Source organism: Hetaerina americana, unplaced genomic scaffold (genome assembly GCF_022747635.1).
Source record: "Hetaerina americana unplaced genomic scaffold, ioHetAmer1.1.p SCAF_10, whole genome shotgun sequence".
NCBI classification, from domain to species: Eukaryota; Metazoa; Arthropoda; class Insecta; order Odonata; family Calopterygidae; genus Hetaerina; species Hetaerina americana.
In genome coordinates this window covers 47,276,459-47,298,622 of record NW_027286070.1, presented here as the reverse complement: position 1 = coordinate 47,298,622, position 22,164 = coordinate 47,276,459, and the positions used below count along the sequence as shown (strand labels likewise).

General features: G+C 36.9%; 1 protein-coding gene across 3 annotated transcripts in view; it reads left to right on the top strand.

Moving 5' to 3' along the window:
• The first annotated feature begins 14,504 nt into the window (after window positions 1–14,504).
• Window positions 14,505–22,164, top strand: part of Eps-15 (Epidermal growth factor receptor pathway substrate clone 15) — a 74,322-nt gene continuing 66,662 nt past the window's right edge. For 2 of the 3 annotated variants that reach the window (XM_071598606.1, XM_071598609.1), the window contains exons 1-5: window positions 15,056–15,162; window positions 15,449–15,493; window positions 15,841–16,077; window positions 19,161–19,322; window positions 21,843–21,953. In XM_071598606.1, the coding sequence (XP_071454707.1) occupies window positions 15,085–15,162; window positions 15,449–15,493; window positions 15,841–16,077; window positions 19,161–19,322; window positions 21,843–21,953 (633 nt within the window). In that variant the 5' untranslated portion in view covers window positions 15,056–15,084. Of the gene's footprint in view, window positions 14,527–14,621; window positions 14,972–15,055; window positions 15,163–15,448; window positions 15,494–15,840; window positions 16,078–19,160; window positions 19,323–21,842; window positions 21,954–22,164 lie in introns of those variants that run through there. The other variant, XM_071598607.1, reaches the window with a different exon arrangement.

The following is a 22,164-nucleotide window of genomic DNA, read 5'->3' as shown; positions in this document are numbered from 1 at the left end:
GTAGAAAAGAACAAACTTTGCATTTTCACACACTTAATGTCCTACGACCATGGTTTCGATGCTGCGCATCATCATATATGATGCGCAGCGTCGAAATGACCATGGTCGTAGGGCATTAAAAGTGTGTGGAAGTGCGAAGTTTCTGTTATTTTTTACCCTCATCACGAAGGAGTAGGTTAGGCGCGATGTATAGAATTGTTAAAAATGGCGAAGGGAGGGAAGATTTAAGGAAAAAGATAAAAAAACCAAACTTTAAAGGTAAAAACGACCACACTTTAAAATAAGATTGAGAATACAAAAAACAAATCAGAAAAAAACACTTTTAAACACAACTATTGTTGAATGGAACCAGCTGCCTGGAGGTTTGTTTGATGCCTTTCCATCCACTTATAGGAGTTTTAAGAATAAGTGTAAAGCAGCTGCTGGGTGATAGCTAAATTGATTAGTGATTATTAAACTATTGTTTATTAAAATATTGTTTGCACGTGATGTGGACGGCGTGAGAAGTTGTATTGCTAAAGTTTGATTGATGTGTTAATGGTGCGTGATTTTGAATGGTATATAAAATTGAAGAGAGCGTGATTATAGACTTGAGTGTGGCGATGGACGGTGGGTTATGGTGAGAACTTGCCTATTTGTGAAGGCTAAAGGTGCGGTTGGTAATCTTGTCATCGTAGTATATAAGAGCATTTTGTCTCATATCTGTTCTCCTTGTGTGTGTATGTATATGCATTCTAAGAGTGACCGTTGCCGCCAGGACAATTGCCTAATTTCGACTAGATTTATGTAATAATAATAAATACCTTTCAAATAAATACTCGAACGATTAACAAATAGGAAGCTGTTCAAGTACCGGAGTATTTTTTTCGATTTTTAAGCTGCAGTTATGAGAAAATGAAAGAAGACTTTGCCTTAAGTGGAAAACGGTGTGATAATTTACGAAACTTTTTTTCAATTATCATGAAAAAACCTTCCCTTGTCAGTTGGAATGTTACCTTGGCATTGTTCACAATTTCATTGTGTTGTCTGGGTGTAGTTTTTAAATTCGTAACTTGATGTTTTGATGAAACTCCATTTTTTTTTAATAACATCAAATTATTCTTCACGAATGTTACTTGAAGTTGGATTTCAGAAAAATGTGGTGATGATATTAGAATAGTAAAGTGAGTGTTTCAAGTTATTGTATATTTTCAGCGGAGTCTGATTTGTCATTATCGAAATGAATAACCAATTTTTAATCGAGTTATTCAGTTTTGGCGTGTTTGATAATTTAAATATATTTACTTGTTCCTAATATAACATATTTCTGGTGGTAGGAGGAGAAAGAAAGAAGCCCCATGGACCCATCGCCCTGAGTGCGCTGCTGAACGGCGCTCAGTGGTAGAAGGATGGAATCCCGATAACTTAATAGTTAGTGGTTAGCGGAATGGTGGTACCGCTAACTGGACAAACGTCTTATGTTGGTTTTGAAAACACGAGTTTAATTCCGAATAAATCCAGGATGCATATACTCCCTTTAAAAATCTGAAAAGATAAATTATATTCCTCTATTTTATATCCTTGAGATTTTGAAATAGTCCATCTAATTGCCATAGGTTCTAAATTTATAATTTGTATATATTATATATGCATATATATAGTATATTATACAGTAACAAACAATATAGAAACACAAAAAAAGGATCACTCACACGTTATTTCTTGATAATGTCGACGGAATTTTACTCCGTCTTCATCGGAAGATAAAGAAGTAATGACTTTATCGGAAGATAGAGAAGTAATGAAGTAATGGCATTACTTCTCTATCTTCCGATGAAGACGGAGTAGAATTCCGTCGAAATTATCAAGAAATAACGTGTGAATAATCCTTTTTTGTGTTTCTATATTGTTTGTTATTGTGTAATGTACTATTCAGCACTTCCGTGTTACGTCTACGAAAGCATATATATATATATATATATATATATATATATATATATATATATATATATATATATATATATAGATGATGTAGATGCACTCACGAGAGCAATTGAACATTTGGACGGCAAAATAGAACACAAAATAAAATATATAACACGTAAAAGGATCCTCACATTTTAGAATGTTTGAGCTTTCGGCCTTCTTCAAGACATAGGCCTCGGAGAAGGCCGAAAGCTCAAACAATCCACAATGTGAGTGTCCTCTGTGTGTTATGTGTTACCTGTTTTATTTTGTGTTCCACTGTGCCGTTATATTGCTCTCGTGAGTGCGTCTATACTATATGTATGCGTTTGTGTGAGTGCGCGCGCATACAAATATAATCACTCACTGTTAAACATTTATTTAATCTAAGTATTATCTCACGCTCTCAAATTTCGCCGCATGTTAAGTATCGGAAAAATGTGTTTGGCTCTAATTAGGAACCGTGTTGGCATATTCCCCTCGAACTCAGGTGAGGATTCAAGTTTTGGAAAGAGGAAACTGAAGTGGAAATCGAATGTGAGAATGACGAGGTTAAATAAGCATTGGAGCGTCACTTCTTTCATAATCGTTGGGCTTGTACTTAGCGCATGCAATGGAGTCATACGAACTTGTGTCTTTTGGGCTGAGGACGCTAGTCTGCTCGGGGGACGTAATGCCTGGTAAACAGCGTCAATTGCGTCACTGTCTGAGGAAAGAAAACTATGGTAGGATGAACTGTGAATATAAAAGTAGGAGATCGTTAAATCATGGCGAGGATGACGTGCATCTGCAAGTAGGTTGGTAGGTGTGCTGGAAGACAGTGTGCTGCATGCATTATTCACCAGATTACACGAAAGTTAAACGTCGTTGCTACCTGAAACTCCCGAATCACATCATAATTGCCGGATGCCAAAGCATCGTCATGAATGTGAAATGTGTAAGTACAGGAGGGGGATAGGCAAGGCACCTTTATTTTCAATGGTGATTGGATTGCAAAAGAAACGAGAGTAGAGAAATGAAAACTCGCTGGATTACATTTCATTCCAACATTTAAATTTACCCGAAAAAACAATAGTGAAATGTCCATAAGTCCACCATTATAACATCCATGATATATTGGTGCTGTGAAAATAAATGTGGAATGTGACCTAGAATCGGCTTTCGGTGCCACTCACTCGCAAAAACTATAATGGAAACTTGTTTACACTCGAGGAAATACGCCCAATCAGTCGATTTGAGTGAAAAGTGATATTTGCGTAAGAATCAGGCCGATGGCATTGGAACATGATGTGCATTGCTAAAATATATTGCTCAGTTCAATAAATTATTAATAATCCTAAATATTCTACATTGGTTTGAAATGGAGTCAAGGTTGTCTACGTAATTTGAATCGCTAAAAGTTATGTATTCATAGACTCGAAAAGTCAATTTCTGCGTCAAATCACAGCTCCTTGATGAAGACTTCAATCTACGTCGACGCCATTCGGAGAAACAACGGAACGGTGTACGTGAAATGCCAACGCTCCTCGAACTTATGTCCCAATCGTCCCAATTTCCACGACCGTCGCCATTTGAGAGATGTAGCAGGGAAATGCGCGCTGGCCGTGCGCTAAATAGCTTTGATCAGCACTACGGTGATGCGGAGTGGCATTTTTCTTATCGGCTCCCTTCGAGAATGTTTCGGTTTCGTTGAGTTTTGTGATGCAGTGATTATTTTCGAAAATAAGGACTTCGGCAGTGCACTTTGGTTTGAGAGCTGGTGAGCATCAGGTCGTTAAAACTTTATCAGTCTTCCAGATAATCTCGTGTGGAAAACAATACGTTTATTTCTTAATGGAAAATTTCGAATGATACGATTAAGTCTGTTGACAAAGACTGACAACCCAAAAAAAACTGTTTCTCCACGACTTGGTGTGGAGAAGCAAGTGAGCACTTCGGGCATGGGTACGCCAATGGAATAGAATTCACCGCTCTTGGTACACATTCAAATATTTTACGTTTTCTGTGCAAAAATGATTGTTTCAACTTTGAAAAAGGTTTCACGCCAATCTTCTTTCCTCTTATTGGGGTCAGATTGGCATTACAAAATCCGAATTCACTTCACCTGAAGTAATAGTAACAGAGCTAATTTTACGGTGGTACACATTCGACTACATGCGCATGACATGTAAAATGACATTTAGGATATGCCATTAATAACAACGAAGGAGAAATTAGTTTCTTGAAAGGGAATTTTCTTTAAAGACTAAGGAACTAATCAACCTATTTTTGGTTAATTTATTATACACCGTCAGCGTACGATTTACGAATTAATGCACAAATATTGCTATCAAATCTTATATAAATCAGTTCTGTCTGCCATTGCGTTTCATAATTTATAATGATGTCATAGAAACGCGCTGACCGAGTTAATCCGGCGGGTCACACGCCCGCCTGTAAATGGCCACGGGTTCAAGTCCCGCTTCCAATACTGGACTTGTGTAACTTTGGCGGTTCGGCATCTGTGAAACCTAATGACTAGCGAAGGCCTAATGCAGTGGTGTAGAACCCATTACTGCTTTTTTGGTGATTCGCAACCGCTGATGTTCTTTCTTCTTTTAATTTAATAAACGATATCTGAAAGTTCCGTCAATATTTCGTTAGTTTAGAATCATTTCTAAACTTTTGTCGTGAGCTTCAATTTAAAATGTTTATTTAATAATTTTATATGCCAACTAGTATAAAACAATAATTCAAATGCAGTAAATAATTTTTACGTAGACTAATTCTTTTCCATTGCGACCAGCAATGTCGGAAAACATCGATGCTGAACAAAATGTAAATTACATCTTGGAATCGAATCTTTCTCCACAGCAATTAATTTCTACTACTGATCGATGTTATGCACTAAATTGAATACATATGGAATACGCGTTGGTAAATTCAAGGAATTGGCTTGCCTTACCTTACCTCATCCCAGGAACTTTAAGCAGAAAAATTAACCTTTAATTCTCTTCTCAATTTGTGTTGAATTACCCACTCAATAATGCACAGAATGTTTAAATAACTTTTTTATGCCATTCTGTTGAAAACTCGATAAGATAACAGTCGTCTGGAATAAAATGAGATGACTAGACCAAAATCCTGCTTCGTTATTACATGATCGACTTTCTGAGTATCACTCTCTTCTTCTCCATTCAGATACGCTTGTTCTTGCGCACTTTTTCATACTGATATCTACTCTTCTCTTTCTAAATATTAACTGCCCAAGCATATCAAATATAATATTTCTTTTGTAAATAACTCCTCCCTGTCGGAGGAAGTCCGGATCCAACCAGCACGCAGTTTTTTCTCAATAAACCAAACCAGTTTTCCAGTAAGATCGGATTGGAAGGTGAGATTACTTATCTGGTACAGTTAATTATCTGATAAATACCATAGATAAACTCAATGGCATCAGGCGTAACTTCGTTGAAATTATGTAAGGAATTGTTAAAATATGACTTTGTTTTCTACACTTTTATTGGTACGTGACAGAACACGTTTCACTATAGTATAAAATAATCACTATAGTATAGTATAATATATAATTGAACATTGAACATGGTATTATAGTATAGTGGTACGCGTTGTGTCACGTACCATTTAAAAGAGTAGAAAATAGATCGTTATTTTGAATTATGAATATCATATATGTTTGCCCCATGATGTGTTTCACTCTACCGTCTCCGGTTCCCGTAAATAATTTCGTACTAATAAAATTCACAATACACGGTTATACAGAGGCAACACTTTAGACCCGAGACCTTTCGATCGGCAGTACGAGAACGATTTGCACGCTATGCTACCCCACCACCCGATTATGCCGTTTGGAAGGAAAACATCCTGCTCAAGCCACTGCTATGATTTCCATGAAATCGTCTGAGACAAAACCTAATACCGCGGAGGCATGATCAAATTCTGCTCTTTTAATCATGAGCAAGCATAGTATTTTTTGTGACTTGTCGGCGCATATTATACTTTGTGAATAACGGAAACCCTGGACCTTCCTGAGGTTCTGTCGGAACATGCGGCAGGTGTGGGTCATTTTCTTTCACATAGTCGCGATCCTCATCTTTATGTTAGCCCATTAGAGAGCCCACGTCCAACGAAAAGTCAGTTGGGATATCTTCCTATTCTGCGAATTCGTCGACCGGACGGGTTGAGACTGTAAGTCTGCCAAACGTCATGCTTTCAAACTTTTTGTACCGGTGTCGTGAGTGGATTTTTCTGTAGCTATAAATGCCCCGATTTTGGACAACATTAGATCGTCGACATACATCAACGGAGTAAATTTAACGGAGTTAGTTGGAACTACTTGACAGTTTTGATATCCACAATGAAAGGAAACTTAAGTATGTTCTACCGTACAAATACCGTATTTTAAAATAAAAATGTGGCATTCAGAGAAGTAACAGGCATGGTACTATGAGTTTTCACAGTTAAATGTATACACCAGGCCCTTTACATCTTTGCATGTACAAGTACTTGAACATCACTTCTACTAAGTTACGCCTGAAATTACTAAGCCAATGGAAATTATGGGGAATGACCTAAATTCCTGTTCACTATGGACATAGACGCCGTTATTAAAAAGCTGCTTACAATGATGCAAAAAGTTATTTATCTTCAAGGCGACTTTGTATAAAAATAGCTAAATGCTCAACCTTTCCAACGACGTACGCAAAGTTGAGGATAAATTTGATTTTTCATGAAAAAAATGGGAGACTTTTACGAGGGTCATCCGGAAAGTAGTACCCGTTCGTGAAATAAGGACACAAAAGTAAATATTAACAAACATAAAAAATTTTATTTGAAAGAGGATACTTTAAACTACTTCTCAACATAATCTCCAAGCAAATTAAGGCATTTGTCATAACGTGTGACAAGTTTCTGTATTCCTGCTGCATAGTCCTTCGCCGCCAGCTCATTGAGATACGCGAGGGACCCATCTTGCACAAATTTTTGCATAATGCAGATGGTGTTTAACAATTTCATGAACAATTGTTCGAGAAACATTGGGAAAATGCTCACAGATGTCATCAATTGTGACGCGCCGATCGTTCCTCACGAATTCGTCAACTGAGCTCACCAGTTAGTCTGTAATGACAGACGGTCTCCCCGAACGCTCATCGTCGTGTGTGTTCCCCCTCCCCATGTTGAAGTTGCGACACCACCGCCGAACAGACGACTCGTCCATTACATTGTCTCCATACACCTCCTTTAATTGGCGATGAATATCACATGGGCGAACGTTTCTTGCATTGAGGAATTTAATCACTGCCCTCACTTCACAACTGGCGGCGTTCTCAATTTTTTTAAACATTGTAAACAATCACAGAAACAACACAGGCAATGCTAGCGTCACGCAACTTGGCTCAGAGAAGGCAGACAAGCCACTGAAGCTATCTGACCTCGTCCAGCGGCTACTCGCGTCGTCAGCACTTCATGCGGCACGAACGGGTACTACTTTCCGGATGACCCTCGTATTTTCCGAATCGCCCTCGTACTATCGGAAATCGTCAACTTTACATGTATAAATGTAAGTAGTTAATTATGACGCATATTGAATCAAGTTTGTCAATTGAATTTCTATGCTTGTTTTTATTGACTCAGTTCTTTCAACTAGCATCATAAATCATCTGAATCGGGTGGATTTTATAACTTATTCTTCCTTGCAACTCGTATTACATGTACCGTTTAGCGCGCCGTTTATCTTCGCGTCTAACACGTTGAAGGGTCGTCCATGCATCACGCGAAGACAGTCTTTGAATACATCATCGAAATTTTTAATTTTAACGTCAGCGCATCTCGTCTACCCCCTTAGATGGAGTGCATCTTTAAGCATGGTTCATTCAATGTTTATGGACAGCTGCAATCGCCGTGGGTAGTCCCCCAGGGACGAGTTCACACAGCTGAAGGGTATCAAATACTGAAAGTTGGCAACTTGCGTTGAGTGATCTCAAAACCCGATCAATTTAGTCGATAAAAATTTATCATTATTGGAGGTAGTCCGCACCGATCATTATCAGCATTTGGACGGGCCTTAAAAACTATTAGGTACACCTATTTACCAACCTCTCAGGCCCTTATGTAAAATTCTAACTCATTTTCTCCCACAGTATTTTCTTCTTCATCTCATACTTTTCATCCCACGTCATACTTCTATATTTTTCCTTCCTATTTCTCCGCATGCTCATTCGAAACATCCAACTGCCGCTATATACGTGTAATATCCTCTTCTCTCAGCAATATCTAACTACGCTTCGGTCATCTTCCTCACTATATGTTGCATGTGTATAGGTGTGCTTTGTCTATCCTCCAATCTCAACCCCAAATTCTCCAATCTACGCTAACTCTTTAGCTTAAAATACCCTAGTTTCTGTCTGAACCATTCGAAGCTACCTTCAATTTCAAGGTTTCCTCTAATATATTTTTCTGCCCCTTTATTTTGATCCACGCTCTTAAATTTACTATTTGTCAAATTTTCTTCAAATATAGTAATTATTTTCTTGAGTTCCGTGGTTGTGAAATGTTTGTATCCAAATGCTCTGTAGATATGTGGACTGATATATGTCCAATGTAGAGGTTGAATTTAGGAGCCAAAAATTCTTGAAATGTCATCTTAATGAGGAAAGATAAAACTACATAGTAAAATTCAAAATTAATTTATAAACATGATACGTGTTTCGATGCTTAAAAGTTAACACTCTGCGTATGTATTTACAAAATATATACTGATTGTATTGGGTGTAGCACTCAAAGAGGATTCTTGCCATACTGACAATCTACTCTTTAGTTGTTGACACAGGCTCCTTTTTATCTTCTCCAACACAAATTTGATAAGCGCCCTTTATTATACAAAATGATACACTGAAATTCCACATGGCAATGCGTTTATTTCTACGTTTTTTACAGCTCTAAGAAGTTACGTCGGAAACCATACATTTTTAAGCATCCTTGAGATAGATCGAGGATATAATACTGTCGTCGATAATAATTTAATCAGCTTAGGCATCTACCGTATTTGTCGCCGAGCAGGGAAAATTCGCGTCGCAACTCGCGGCCTCGGGAACTGGGAGGTGGTGAAACGCTTTAACCGCAAGATACCGAAAGGAAGTTCGCGTCTAATTGACGCTTCCATATGAGTCCCGACGGTGGTTTCTGCCATTTTTAATGGTAGACTGATTGTTCTCCTTCGATTTGTAGCCGTGTCCTCAACGACACTTTCGAACAAGCCAGGCGTAATGTTCAACGTGATAAAGAATGTAACTCGGGAAAATGAGCATACTAAATATTTCCTTGTCAGTTTGGATGAGATATAGAAATGAAGTTGATGAAATATAATTTATAATTGATATTCACTTCGAATTATGTCTGAAGTTTACGAAGAAGTCCCGAATTCACTTGGAATACATGTTCAGTAATAATTATTTATAATAAATTCGCCAATAATACTTATCAGCCGTGAAAGACTCTAATCGGGCGGATGCAGTCACTAGTCATGTCACTCTGCCTGTCGGTGAATGATGATGTGGCCCAAGCTGATACCGTTTCCTTCATCGGATACGCGCAGAAAAGAAATAATTTTATTTGTATTTTACCTAACATTATACGAGATTCGGTCATAACTTACGTTAAGTCCGACACAATTTGCCTGAGTTATATGTAGATATATTTTATCCGTGGTGCTTCTCATTTTAATCTCAATGGATACAATGAACGAGAAGATCAGTTTGATGCTGAAGAGATTCGGGGAGCAAAAATATGGATATGTAACTGGATTATGCATTGCATCATATTTTGTTCGACATTTTGACATCTACTGCAAACGATTACGTTGTTTAATTAAGTCAAATTTGCTGCTGCTGGTAGAAGTTTCCATTTTTGTCTCTATGTCACCAGGCGTCGAGCGTAAAAGGAGTGACACGCGCTAACCCAAATGCAGCCGATCATTGTTGACTGACCTTGGAAGTGAAAACTCCAGTCTCGAACGATGGAACTTGGGTGTCGAAACAACGCCCGAAAGGCTGCTGCCACGTTGAGCGTACGCACCCGATGCGTAAATTCTGCACAGCGCGAAAGTTTCCTAGAAATTGCAGCACCGCCACCTTCGAAATTCGGCGTGTTCTTACAATCAGTAGTCTGCCGGCGATGGCGGAAAAATTAACGGTTCACCGTATTTTCAGTTTGTGATGCATTAGCCTACGGGAGGATACCACGAAAAAGCGAATAATAAATGAAGAGTGTAGAGAAATTCGTGACATGGCATGATGATGTTCACAAAGTGGATATAAACATAGTACATGCCTAGGTCTTTTAAAAGAGAGAGGACTTTAAAGGAATGATTTCGATAGGCAAAGAAGCTTTTATAAAGAGAGAGGACGTTGATAACGGGCACCCTCAGTAAAGGTGTAAAGGAAAAACTAGCGAAAACTTTAATATGGCGCATAGTTTTGCATGGCTCGGTAGTTAGTCATTGAGGTAAGCCGTCATAAAGTGTACACTTTAGGCTACCAAGATGTGGGTGGGGAGAGGAATGGGAAAAATAAAATGGACAGAAAGGAAAAAAAACTAAGTTCTCTAGGCATAGTAGAGGAGAGAGAGCTGTTTGCAGAAATTCAAAATAGGTTTGGAAAAGTGGATACAAGTGTATTCGTAGTGTATCCATTTAGAGAGGTACTTCAAACAGCTAAAAAAGTCTTATTATTGAATTATTCATTGAATGAGATTATTTATTGAAATTATTTTATTGTAAACTTCATTCTCTGCTTCGGATGAATTTTTAAATGGATACCTCTCAGGTTACATATTTAATCCTTAGGGAAGACAAAACTGAACCCTCTTCTTGTAATCCATTAGCTCTATTAATGATGGATTCATTTAATTGACGCGGTCAATTAAATGAATCCATCAATTCGGAAACTAAGGATACCTAATTAAAAGTAACGAATTGAAGTTTTCGAAAATGCCGCACGAAAATATCTTATGCTGGCGCGGACGCTGCATGTGATCGTAAGTAAGCACATTTAATAGAATAGTTATAACAGCGCGTCTTTGTGTTTTCCCCGATAAGTCACAAACAAAGTAATACTACTAATACGTAAAAAATGTTCTTCTAATGAACTTCTTCCCTCCTTGTAGAAGAAATGGAGAATCATGCATAGAAGACAGAACACTCACCCAGCCAGAAAGTCGGTGGCTTGCATAATTATGCAAAATTACTAATTACCTGAGATACGGATATCACTCGATTAAAGTTCTTTCGAGTTTCCATTCCTTTCGCGTGTTTTTTTTTAGGACCGCAAATTATCTCTCCGGCGTGTTTTCATAAAACCCCTCTGGGCCATTCACACTCGTTTGTTGCCTTATCATACTTTTCCTTGCACATACTACTTGTACAGGATTATATATACAGGTATATATATATATATATATATATATATATATATATAATCCTGTACAATCCTGTGTGTATATATATATATATATATATATATATATATATATATATATATATATATATATACAGGATATAATTATATAAAGAATATATATATATAGTATATATATAAAGGATATATATTTATATATATCCTTCATATATATATAATACACAGTAACACATAATATAGAAACACAAAAAAAAGAAGAAAACTCACACGTATTTTCTTGATATTTCGAAGGAAACAATCCGTCTTCATCTGAAGATATAGAAGTAATTATTTTGTGTTTCTATATTATGTGTTACTGTGTATTGTACCATTCGGCACTTCCGTGTTACGTCTACGAAAGCATATATATATATATATATATATATATATATATATATATATATATATATATATATGTATATGTATATATATGTATGTATATATATATATATATATATATATATATATATATATAGTATAAACTGACACGTTTGTTTGCAGCCTATGGTTTGAAAAATTGATCTTTCAACAAAAAATAGAATAAAATGTAAACATACGCATGGCAATGTTATGGGTGTTGTTGGATGTGACCGTTTTCACGCAAAACAAATTTGTCTTTCAATAAATCAGTCATTGATAAACATTTTATAAATTGCAAAGAAAAACGAAACCGATAGACTCGGATAACAATTCGGTACTACTCAATAATGTCACACAAATGTGCATTTGGTTTTAGTGGTACAACAAATGGCATATGATATCTAAATACAACGCCGAGGAAAATCTAAAACTTAGTCCCAGAAAACGGTGTAGTGGGCGTTGGGTAGATAAGAACTAACCGTAAAAAATAACGGCTGCCTAATTCTTCGATAGGGAACTTGGGGAAGGAAAATGATTTTGGTCTACCTCAGACGATCAAAGCTTTAGCTGGGTTGTTACTCGTAACAATTACTTACAAACAAAAACAGCCTGCCCCCCTGTGTCATCATGTAATCGAGCGTCACAATGGCGGGCCTATTGCCAAAACCCCGCGGATAAAATTTCAATTAGTTTGTGCGCAACACCATCTCAAGGTAGTACAGAAGTGATAGCTCTCTCTACACGTTTAGGACTCATTCTTTATAACCAAATCATTTTCAGAAAAAGTAACTGTGGACTGAAAATTTTCCCGCAGTCCTCAAACAGTTTGGTTTGAAGACAGTGAGCATACAAGTTTTCAAAGAAAGCATAGTTTTGTAAATATTAATTATCATGATAATTTACTCCATTCAATCTAATATCCACCGTTGATTTCAAGGAGCACATTAGCCATTAATAATAACTGCCTACAATAGTAAACGATATGTCCCACAGCGTGTGAAATCCACGTAAACATATTATCGGGATTTGAACCTACGGCTTAAGTAACTGAGCGCTCAGACCACTAAACTATCACACCATCGTGAAATTTAAAATTGGCCGGATGGGACGGCTGCCTGCGATTCAGTTCTTATTTTTTTAATTCTCTCTGTCCCGACTCCACTCGAATGTCACGTTAACGCATCGCTTCAACGTGGAGCTATTCGGCGCTTATTTTTTTCCCCTCGCTCAATGTTTCTCACGGCTCTCTACACCTCATTCGCGGAGCACTGGGTATCTGTTACGGAACTTTATCTTAAACTCCGTATCGATCTCCGTAAACAGTGATCTGCTCCCCAAGCCAAAGGCCACGGGGAGAGAAATTTGGCAATAATGGGCGCCTTTTTACTTGGAATGTATGGATCGAAAAGTTCCATTCTAAACAGCCCGAATTGAAGTATTCTATTGAATGTTGAAGCATTGGATCGTATTTATGGTTCTAGAATTTTCAGCTCGCGTGAATTCCAAGTGTCCTTTCAAATAGAGAGTGGATCGAAGGACTACCAGGAACTCCTAACTCGAAAGGGAAATCCATCAGGATGTTAAATTCTTTATGTTCGATTGTCGGCAGGCCTGATAATGAGTGTTGACTGGTGGTATAAGGTGGAGTGGGCATATCATTTGTAGAGCATGGGGGTCAATGGACGATACTTATTTCGTTTTGGATCATAGCGTTCAAACCCGCCGGAAGAAGTGTTTCCTGTAAGCTTTTCAGGGCATTCGCTACCTTAATGGCTCTAGATCACCTCCCATCATTGCATTTTGCATCTATGTAAAGATAATAGTATCCCTGGGAGTGTTAGGACACCAATCTGTAATTTTGTAATTCTTTAAGTACTGCGAAATGGCCGATAATAAAAAAATTCAAAATTTTTGGAAGACTACCTTGATCGTGAATTGCGCAAGGGAGGAATGGGATTTTAAGTCCACCTCGGCGGGACTCAATTTCCTTTATATAATACGGGTACTGCGATGTTCCAGCATAGATTGCGCTCTAAACAATTCCATTTACTTCGGTGCCAGTTTAAGCCGGGCAACGGTTTTGAACTCTGCTGTGAACTTTAATGACAATTCGAATACAGAATATATGCACTGGTCATCATTGAACATTTACCAGAAATATTGAACTTTTGACCGATAAGTGAGCTAGCATGGATATAATTTCGGGACAGTTTTACGACGCCTGTTCCTTATGAGCGAGCTTTCTCGTCTTGCGTGTTTTGCATTGACTTGATGTCTCATAGGTTAGTCCCGCAATCGTCAGGCCCTTCGGAGTTCGCTACTCAAATCAGATTTGCAACGCTGGCACAGTGAATTATGATTAAACCTTATTCATAATCCCCAAAAATTTCAATTTCAGCACAAAAAAGCTAGCATTTGCACTCCCTGAAGACGTGTTCTATTACCTTCATGTTAAGAAGACCAGTTTCCCCTTCGGCAAAATCCTCTTAGATAAAGCCAATGACGATGCATTCTAACTCCTACAAAATGGGAATATCGATAAATATACCGCTCATAAGGCAGAGAAATAGGCCTTTGGGAAGTTACACTGATTGTTACTTAGCAAAGATATTTAGACGACCAGGTAAATTATAAACATTTCGGGTCCAACTTTACACTAATGTTGTGGGCGTTTCAAAAGGTTAACTTCGAGATTAACGTCTTACCCTAGTGGATATCTTACGAACTACTGAGCTTGAACGACTGAAACGGCGTAAAATATCGTTTAAATGTAAGTTGTGTTGACAATATGGTATTTCATGCTACACTTAGAAAAGCACTTGGACTCATTGCTTTCGACATTGAACATTTTATTTGGTCTTTCAGATTCAATCGACTAACCTTGCGCAAGACCAACATGTCATGAATTTTCGAATTGCCAAAAATATTTCACCACCGATTCAATGCCAACATCGGCTTCAGCTACTCTAGTGGGCAGTTCGGCCCTTCTCATCCTCTCACTATGTCTTTAATCAAGGATATCTAATCCAACAAGAATGGGGCGAATGAAACTCACTTGTCAGTAATAGAGGGAGTTGGTGGTCTAGAACTGCTACGCCTGTTACCGCCTGCTCCTGTATTGATTGTTGTCATCATTGGATGACTGTATTCGTAGTATCCAATAAGAATTGTCCGTAGTATTCTGTAAGATGGCCGCCTTGCCGTCTCCGAATCAAGTAAGAGCATACCAATTTCTTTGAAAATTTCTTTTTAAGCATGTATCACTTGTCCTCATTTTCTATTATGTCGCTAATTAAAATGTGATTTTCTGCCACGCCTGATTAAATAGATGAAATTTCTGCATGTCATAGCGTGTGTCAATTTTGTGTGTAAATTTCATGCCCGTAACGGTCAAGTTGGAACAGAGGTGGGCGGTTTCATTGATTTAATATCCAAGTTATGGAAGAAGTTAATATACCCTGTAATTATACATACAACTGTATCATGTTTATGGGTTTGATTAATCTTGTTGTTGTTGAATGACACTCTGTGCTAGATTATTTACTGTTTAGACAGCCCTGCCCACTTTCGACTGAATATTTTTTAGTGTTTTTGAATTTTGTCATCGGTAAAGTGTGATATGTTAACGAGGTCGATTTGAAGGTTTTCATATTTAATACAGAAGGTTAATATAAACGGTTCTTTTATTTCAGGTGGCTGGGAGCCATATCAGGATTTATGAAGCATATTATAACATTGTAAGTTGCTGATAATTATTGAGGCGAAGTCATGAGTTCCTTAGTTTTCGGGTATTATGCCTTACTTCGAATAACCCATTATGAATTGGGAAACGTTATCGCCCCAATTGATATTCTGTAGTCATCCCAGTAATTACAATGATGACATATATTAGTAACACATTCTTACCATCGTCAGGTTTTGATTCGGCATTTAATGTGGCTGAATAGAAAAAAATTTAACGATCCAAAGCATGGTGATCCAAAATGGTGAAATTTGGAAGTTTTGTTTGTCATGGCTGATACCATTTATGATGATACATTCGTTCACAACAAAGCATATATTCAAATGTGTGTATCTATAACAGGTGGACCCTGGGGGTCGACTGGGAAGTGTTGGAGCATCCGATGCAGCACGGTTCCTGAAACGCTCAGGTTTACCCGACGGCGTTCTTGGCAGGGTTTGGGATCTTTCAGACCCTACTGGAAAAGGTGCCCTCGATAGATCCGGATTCTTTGTGGCGCTAAAACTTGTTTCATTAGCACAGAATGGAAGGGAAGTTTCCATGGCAGGCATAATGACAGACTCTCCTCCTCCCAAAATGGTGAGTAGTTCTAATATTGAACATCATATTGCCGAATGCGGTATTTCATTAGGATGAGCATATCAATTTGAATTGAGGAAGTAGTTACTCTTAGGTTGAATTATGGAAAACCTAAAACAATAATTAACCACTCTGCATGAAAGAGTTACATACAGTGTAATACCTCGATTTTTTCATGGAATTGTTTGCTGTAGTCTGTAGTCAAATAAATTTACATTAGAACAATCATTAATAGAAAGGAGTTAAATCCGCTGAAAGTACTTGAAAGGCGTCCGGGGATTTGCAGTAGCATTTGATAGATAACTTCAGGTTACCCATAATTTATTGATTTGTTTTATAAAATTATTCGTTTTGTTGAGAACCTGATTAAATGTGTAACAAGCGTGGGCATATAAAGACCCCGGTTGGTGATATTTTCCACATTCATACATACTCTCGGACATTTATTATTTACAAAATTAATTCATTGCCTACCAATTAGTTTTAGAGAGTTTCAATTTAACTGAAAAATTCTATTTGCCTTATCTTGCGGTTATTGCTAGTCATTATATGTCCGGAATTTTGGAAAAGCTATATCATTTACCCTATATAGTCTCTATCGTATAATGTATGTTTTGGTTGGACATAAGCAAACATATTCATGTTAACAGGGCTTCAAAAATATTGGGAAGTACTTGGAAGTTCTTGTAGACTGAAGAAACAGCCTGAATGAAAATGAATGTCATGTGATATATGATGTTTAATATAATTTTCGATTCTATTAGTGACTAAAAGTTCTTGCTCATCACACACCTGATGAGTGGTTTCCATTAGTCCCGAATTCTGTATAAAGCTGGTCTCACATATCAAACCAACCTTGGGGTTGGTAACAGGAGTTAATTATTAGTTAAAAGTTATCTTTTATGTAGGAAATGATTTAAGTCACTAGAATGAAAAATGAAATTATATTAATGCATGTAAATGAAGGAACTAATGGCATACTGAGGCCTGGTAATTAATTTTTTTTAGTTAGGTGCCCCCATTATGCCCTATATATGTATAGTATGTTTTCCATGTGCCGAGTTAATTTTGTTTTGACAAAACAGACCCGTATCATCATGCACGAGAAGTGATTTGACCTTTTAACTGAATAGAATTAGTGAATGACCGTGTTAACTGCTACAGGTCATTAACCATTCATTGACCTTGAAGGAAAGTAGCAATGAATAATAGAATGCATTCAATAATTTCTTTTGAGTTCTTACTGTTTACTTTTGATCCTGAAATGTACTATTGGAAATGTAGGCCCTATATTTATCTACATCAAATTTTGTGGTTGTGTTCGATTCATATTAGGCACAAAACATTCTAGGTGACTCCTCAATGTGGAAAAGAAGTTAAAAAAAGTGGATTCCTAATTTCTTTTATGCTGTATAAGCTGTGAATTTAATTGCCATGTTCATATTCATTGTAGTAGAAGTATTTAATGGAAATTCTTATTAACATAAATACAGCTAATCACTCACAAGGAATATTATAATCCAATCACGAGGAACATGAAGAAATAAAAAGTCTGCAAGATAAAATTGTTTGGTGTGCAACTCAGGTGAAACCAAGCACTCCTGCATGAAGGGTCTAGATAAATTAGAACTGGGAGTGAACCAAGGAGATTCTCAATCGATTAAATTTCTGAGACAAGATCAATTATGCCCAGTTGTGGTTATTTTTTTCCCCCTGGACTCCTTCCCAGGATTACTGACAGTCCAATGGTTTCTCACAGCTGGATCAGTCTAGATATTCTATGATGAAAAGAGGGTACACATAATTATTAGTCTTGCTGTTAGGCTAATTGAGGCTTGTATTTCCTCTACCATTAAATTTCTTGAAATCTGTATTGGATTGATGATGTGAATGGCATTAAACTGGCTTTCAATATAGAGGCCTGGGTTGGTCACTACAGCAGTGAATTTGTTGCATGCTTTCCTATCCAAATATGGATGCTGTGTTCGGAGTACTAAATTATAGTCACTTTTGGATGATCTTGGTGGAAATTGGGTAATGTGCAAATTTCATTCATGCCCATATGAATTTTCGCCTCTGGCTAGCAGATGAGTAGTTTTTGCTTGTTCATGTTTATTGTTTATATTGATCCACTTATTTGATTTAAGGCGCAAATGATTGGGAATAGTCGATGATTAGAAGTTATAGTCAGGTGGCTGAGGTTAGGCCGTAGTCCCCATGTAGATTCTTACCTCCTCTTCCCATATATTTTCCTACCTCCTCTTCGGTTTAGAGAATGAGTTTTCATTATGTCTGGTGCCATCCGACTATGAAGCAGTTTCCTCATTTTAAAGTTTTGTTATTATCAAGTGTCGCAAGACCATTGCAAAATATGTAGAGAGCTATGCCAAATCCTAACTGATGAACCTCTTTTGGTTGATGTTTAAAAAATTCCTCTAGACAGGTTTTTAGTGGAAAAAGACTGAGTGAGCAATGGTACATTTTTTATTGCCTTTCCTAACAAAAAACTACCTGATACCTGGCACTACAGTTAATCCACTTTCAACTCTGCATACTTCCATTGCATATTCCTTCCTACTTACTGGATATTCCTTCTTCCATTCATTCTATTCAATAACCATATTATTTTTCTACCAATTCCTTGCTTGCCTAATTTTTTCCCTTATATTGCAGATCCAAATCATAACTTATTCAAAAATGTAACATTTTTTTGATATTGAATGCCATAAAATTATGAGATGACAATGGCAAACAAATGTGAATCATATTTTATGAGATTAAGGCAATTGGTGAAAAATAACCATGGTTGTTGATTTACTTAGCACTCTTTTTACTATTTCAATGATTTTAAATTCTGTTTGCCTCACTTGATTACATCTACCCTGCTTATTCATTGCCACACTGTTTTACCATGTAAATGTTGGTGATTAAATGGGGTTTAATGGAAATATTTTACCATCATAATTTTGCTGTGTACTTGCAATTGAAATACTCGTGCTATGCAGGAATTAACTGTTAAAAATATCTGGTTTTAAAATTCGTCTTCACCTTTTTATCCTGTAATCATTAGCCTGTCTTTTTAGGGAGATATTCCAGTCAGTATACCAAATAATATAATACCACCATCGATTGCTACCACGGTAAATTCTGGAAGTGACTGGAGTATCAAGCCTGCAGAAAGATCAAAGTATGACCAGTTGTTCGAATCATTGCGACCTGTTAATGGGCTTCTTCCTGGGAATAAGGTATGGATTTTAATTTTTATTAGAGATTTATGTCAAGCCAAATAAGCGTTTTATTGTAATTTGTAATTATTATTGCCAAATGTGAACCTTTCTCTTGTACGGGGAAAACTGAACAAAAACATAGCTGTCATAATTCAATTGAACGTTTAAAAATTTTTAGAATTGTGCATGCTCTTTGTTCTGGTAATAATTGGATCAAAAATATGTTGGTTTTTCCTGAAATACACAGATGTAATTGTGACTTGCTTACAGTGCTTGTTCTTAAAAGTGTAACTTTCAAAAACCAATTGTTTTGATTGCATATAATTATAGAGGCTTCTATTTTAAATGCCAATTATTGTAGCTGTGAAACTTCAAGTGATATTTTTGTGGATTGGCCAATTTTTTTACCGAGTTTAATACTGTACTTTTACATTGATTGTAACATCTAAATTTCACTCCAGTAATATATTTCTTGTTTTATTAGTTGGAACTCGTTTAACAGTGGAAAATCTTAGTATGAAAACTAGAGGTCTAATGAGTAATTGTAACTTTACATGATAAAATTTTGATTAAGAATTTGAACCACTGGGGAAAACTTAGTTCAGTTTTCAAAAGACTTATTATATGCAACAATTTCAGAGTGTAAAAATCATTTGCCTTGACTGGGATTCGAACCCAGATCCCTCAATATCCAGTCGAGTGCTTTAGCTACTTAAGCTACCGAGGCGTCCTCTTAAACTCTGAAATTTTGGGGCTTTTAAAGGAACAAGATGTTGTGACGAAATGCCGTGCATACAATGTCACAGGCATTCGTATTTGTGCGCGATGCGCCACAGTCCACGAGGTTAAAGCCAACTTTTAAACACTTATGGTGTTTATACTTTGACAAATTCCAAAGAAACTGCGGGAGATGTCGCAACAGTAACTCATTTAGCTTCGATAGCAGTCGATAGCTTAAGTGGCTGAAACACTCGACTGGATATTGAGGGATCTGGGTTCGAATCCCAGTCAAGGTGAATGATTGTTACACTCTGAAATTGTTGCATTGAAATGCACATTAGCGGATGACTCCGTTAAAAGTTACTGTTGCGGCATCTCCCGCAGTTTCTTTGGAAAAGACTTTATATTATTTTGGTACATTCATTTGAATAATACTTTATAGTTTAGGAACTGTTTTTGCTTAAAATCTGGGAAACTTGTGCTCTATGGCCTTGTAAAATTACCAATTTAAAGAAAATTTCCTATAGATGTAATAAATTAGCTCTACTCGTCCAAACTAGAAACTTTAAATTGCTGTGATGGTTTGTGGGAGAAGGAATTCCATGACAGTGACCAACTACCACCTGTCAGCCAGAATACCCTTCTGTAGTGGTTTGCGGGTATGTTACTTCCTTGCCAGTGACAAACTACAGATACACACACTCGAACCCAAATGGAATCCTTCACATGGTCGAAGAGACTCAGCTAAGAATGTCCTGGTTATGACCACGTACACACTATCTGTGACTGTTTAAGGTAATTAATGTCGTGCCAGGGAGAAACAAAGCCGACACACTCACAAGCACATTCAAAGAGGGTCTATATACTGCGAGAATATTACTCAAATTGAGCAAAATCAAGGAATAGTAACAAACAGGGAAAGACAAGGAAGTAACATACCCGTGAATCTCTACAGAAAAGTATTCTGGTTGAGAGGTTGTGGTTGATCAGTCAGGGAATTCTTTTTCCCACAAACCATTATAGCAGTTAATAGTTTTCCTTTTGGATGAGTGGTGCTAATTTATTAAGGCTGAAGGAGATTTTATTTAAATTTGCTGTTTTTGCTTAATTTAAAAAAAATGAAATTTTTCTTTGTGTTGACCAGTCATTTCAAATCAACAATTTCAGAGTGTAAAAATCATTTGCCTTGACTGGGATTCGAACCCAGATCCCTCAGTGTCCGGTCGAGTGCTTTAGCCAGTTAAGCTCTCGAGGCATCCTCTTGAACTCTTAAATTAATGGGGCTTTAAAGGAACAATTCTCCAAACAAGCTTTTTAAAAGCCCCCAATCTACGCAGGTTTTTTTATTTCAACGACCAAGTTTCCAAGCTGGTCAAAGCCGCGCTCATTGTTTGAGGTAACCATTTTATTAAGCCTTTAATAATTGTGATTAATTAATTGACTGGTCATGTTTTTCAGTTCTCATTTCCAAACTATACTCTAATGAAAGTTCCAGCACAAACATAGCACAGGCGTTATCGTAATTGCAATCCTAAATTCTGGGCTCTGATTAGCACACTAATATGTCAATGCAATTCCAGCTTTCCCTTATTGTTTCGCGCACTTTGGGATTGTATGTTAAACATGCATATTGATTGAATGTAGTTAAAAAAATTTGTCATTTTTCAGTATTTTCAAATGGATATTGACATCCATTTAGTCTTTCTTTCTGGGTACTGTCAACTCTCCTACAACAGTGAATTACTGAAAAAAAGTCATTCACTTTTGTGTCTTTTTTCAATGAACATGTTTCATCTTATGGCTTATTTTCTTGTTTAGGTCAAGGGTGTTATGATAAATTCCAAACTGCCACTAGACACCTTGGGTAAAATATGGGATCTTGCAGACATGGACAAAGATGGAATGCTGGATAGACATGAATTCACTGTGGTAAAGTATTTTTTAACCTTCAAAATTAGCCATGTGTTATTGTCATTATAAGCTTTGTGTGATACTTTTAGGAAAGATAATGGCAAACCTTTTGTTTGCCTATAAAACTGCCATAGGCTCGATTGCTGTAAATTATTATCATGATTTCAAAGAACTGATTTAATATTAATTTTTATAAAAAAGTACTGTATGTACCAGTATAATTTGCCAA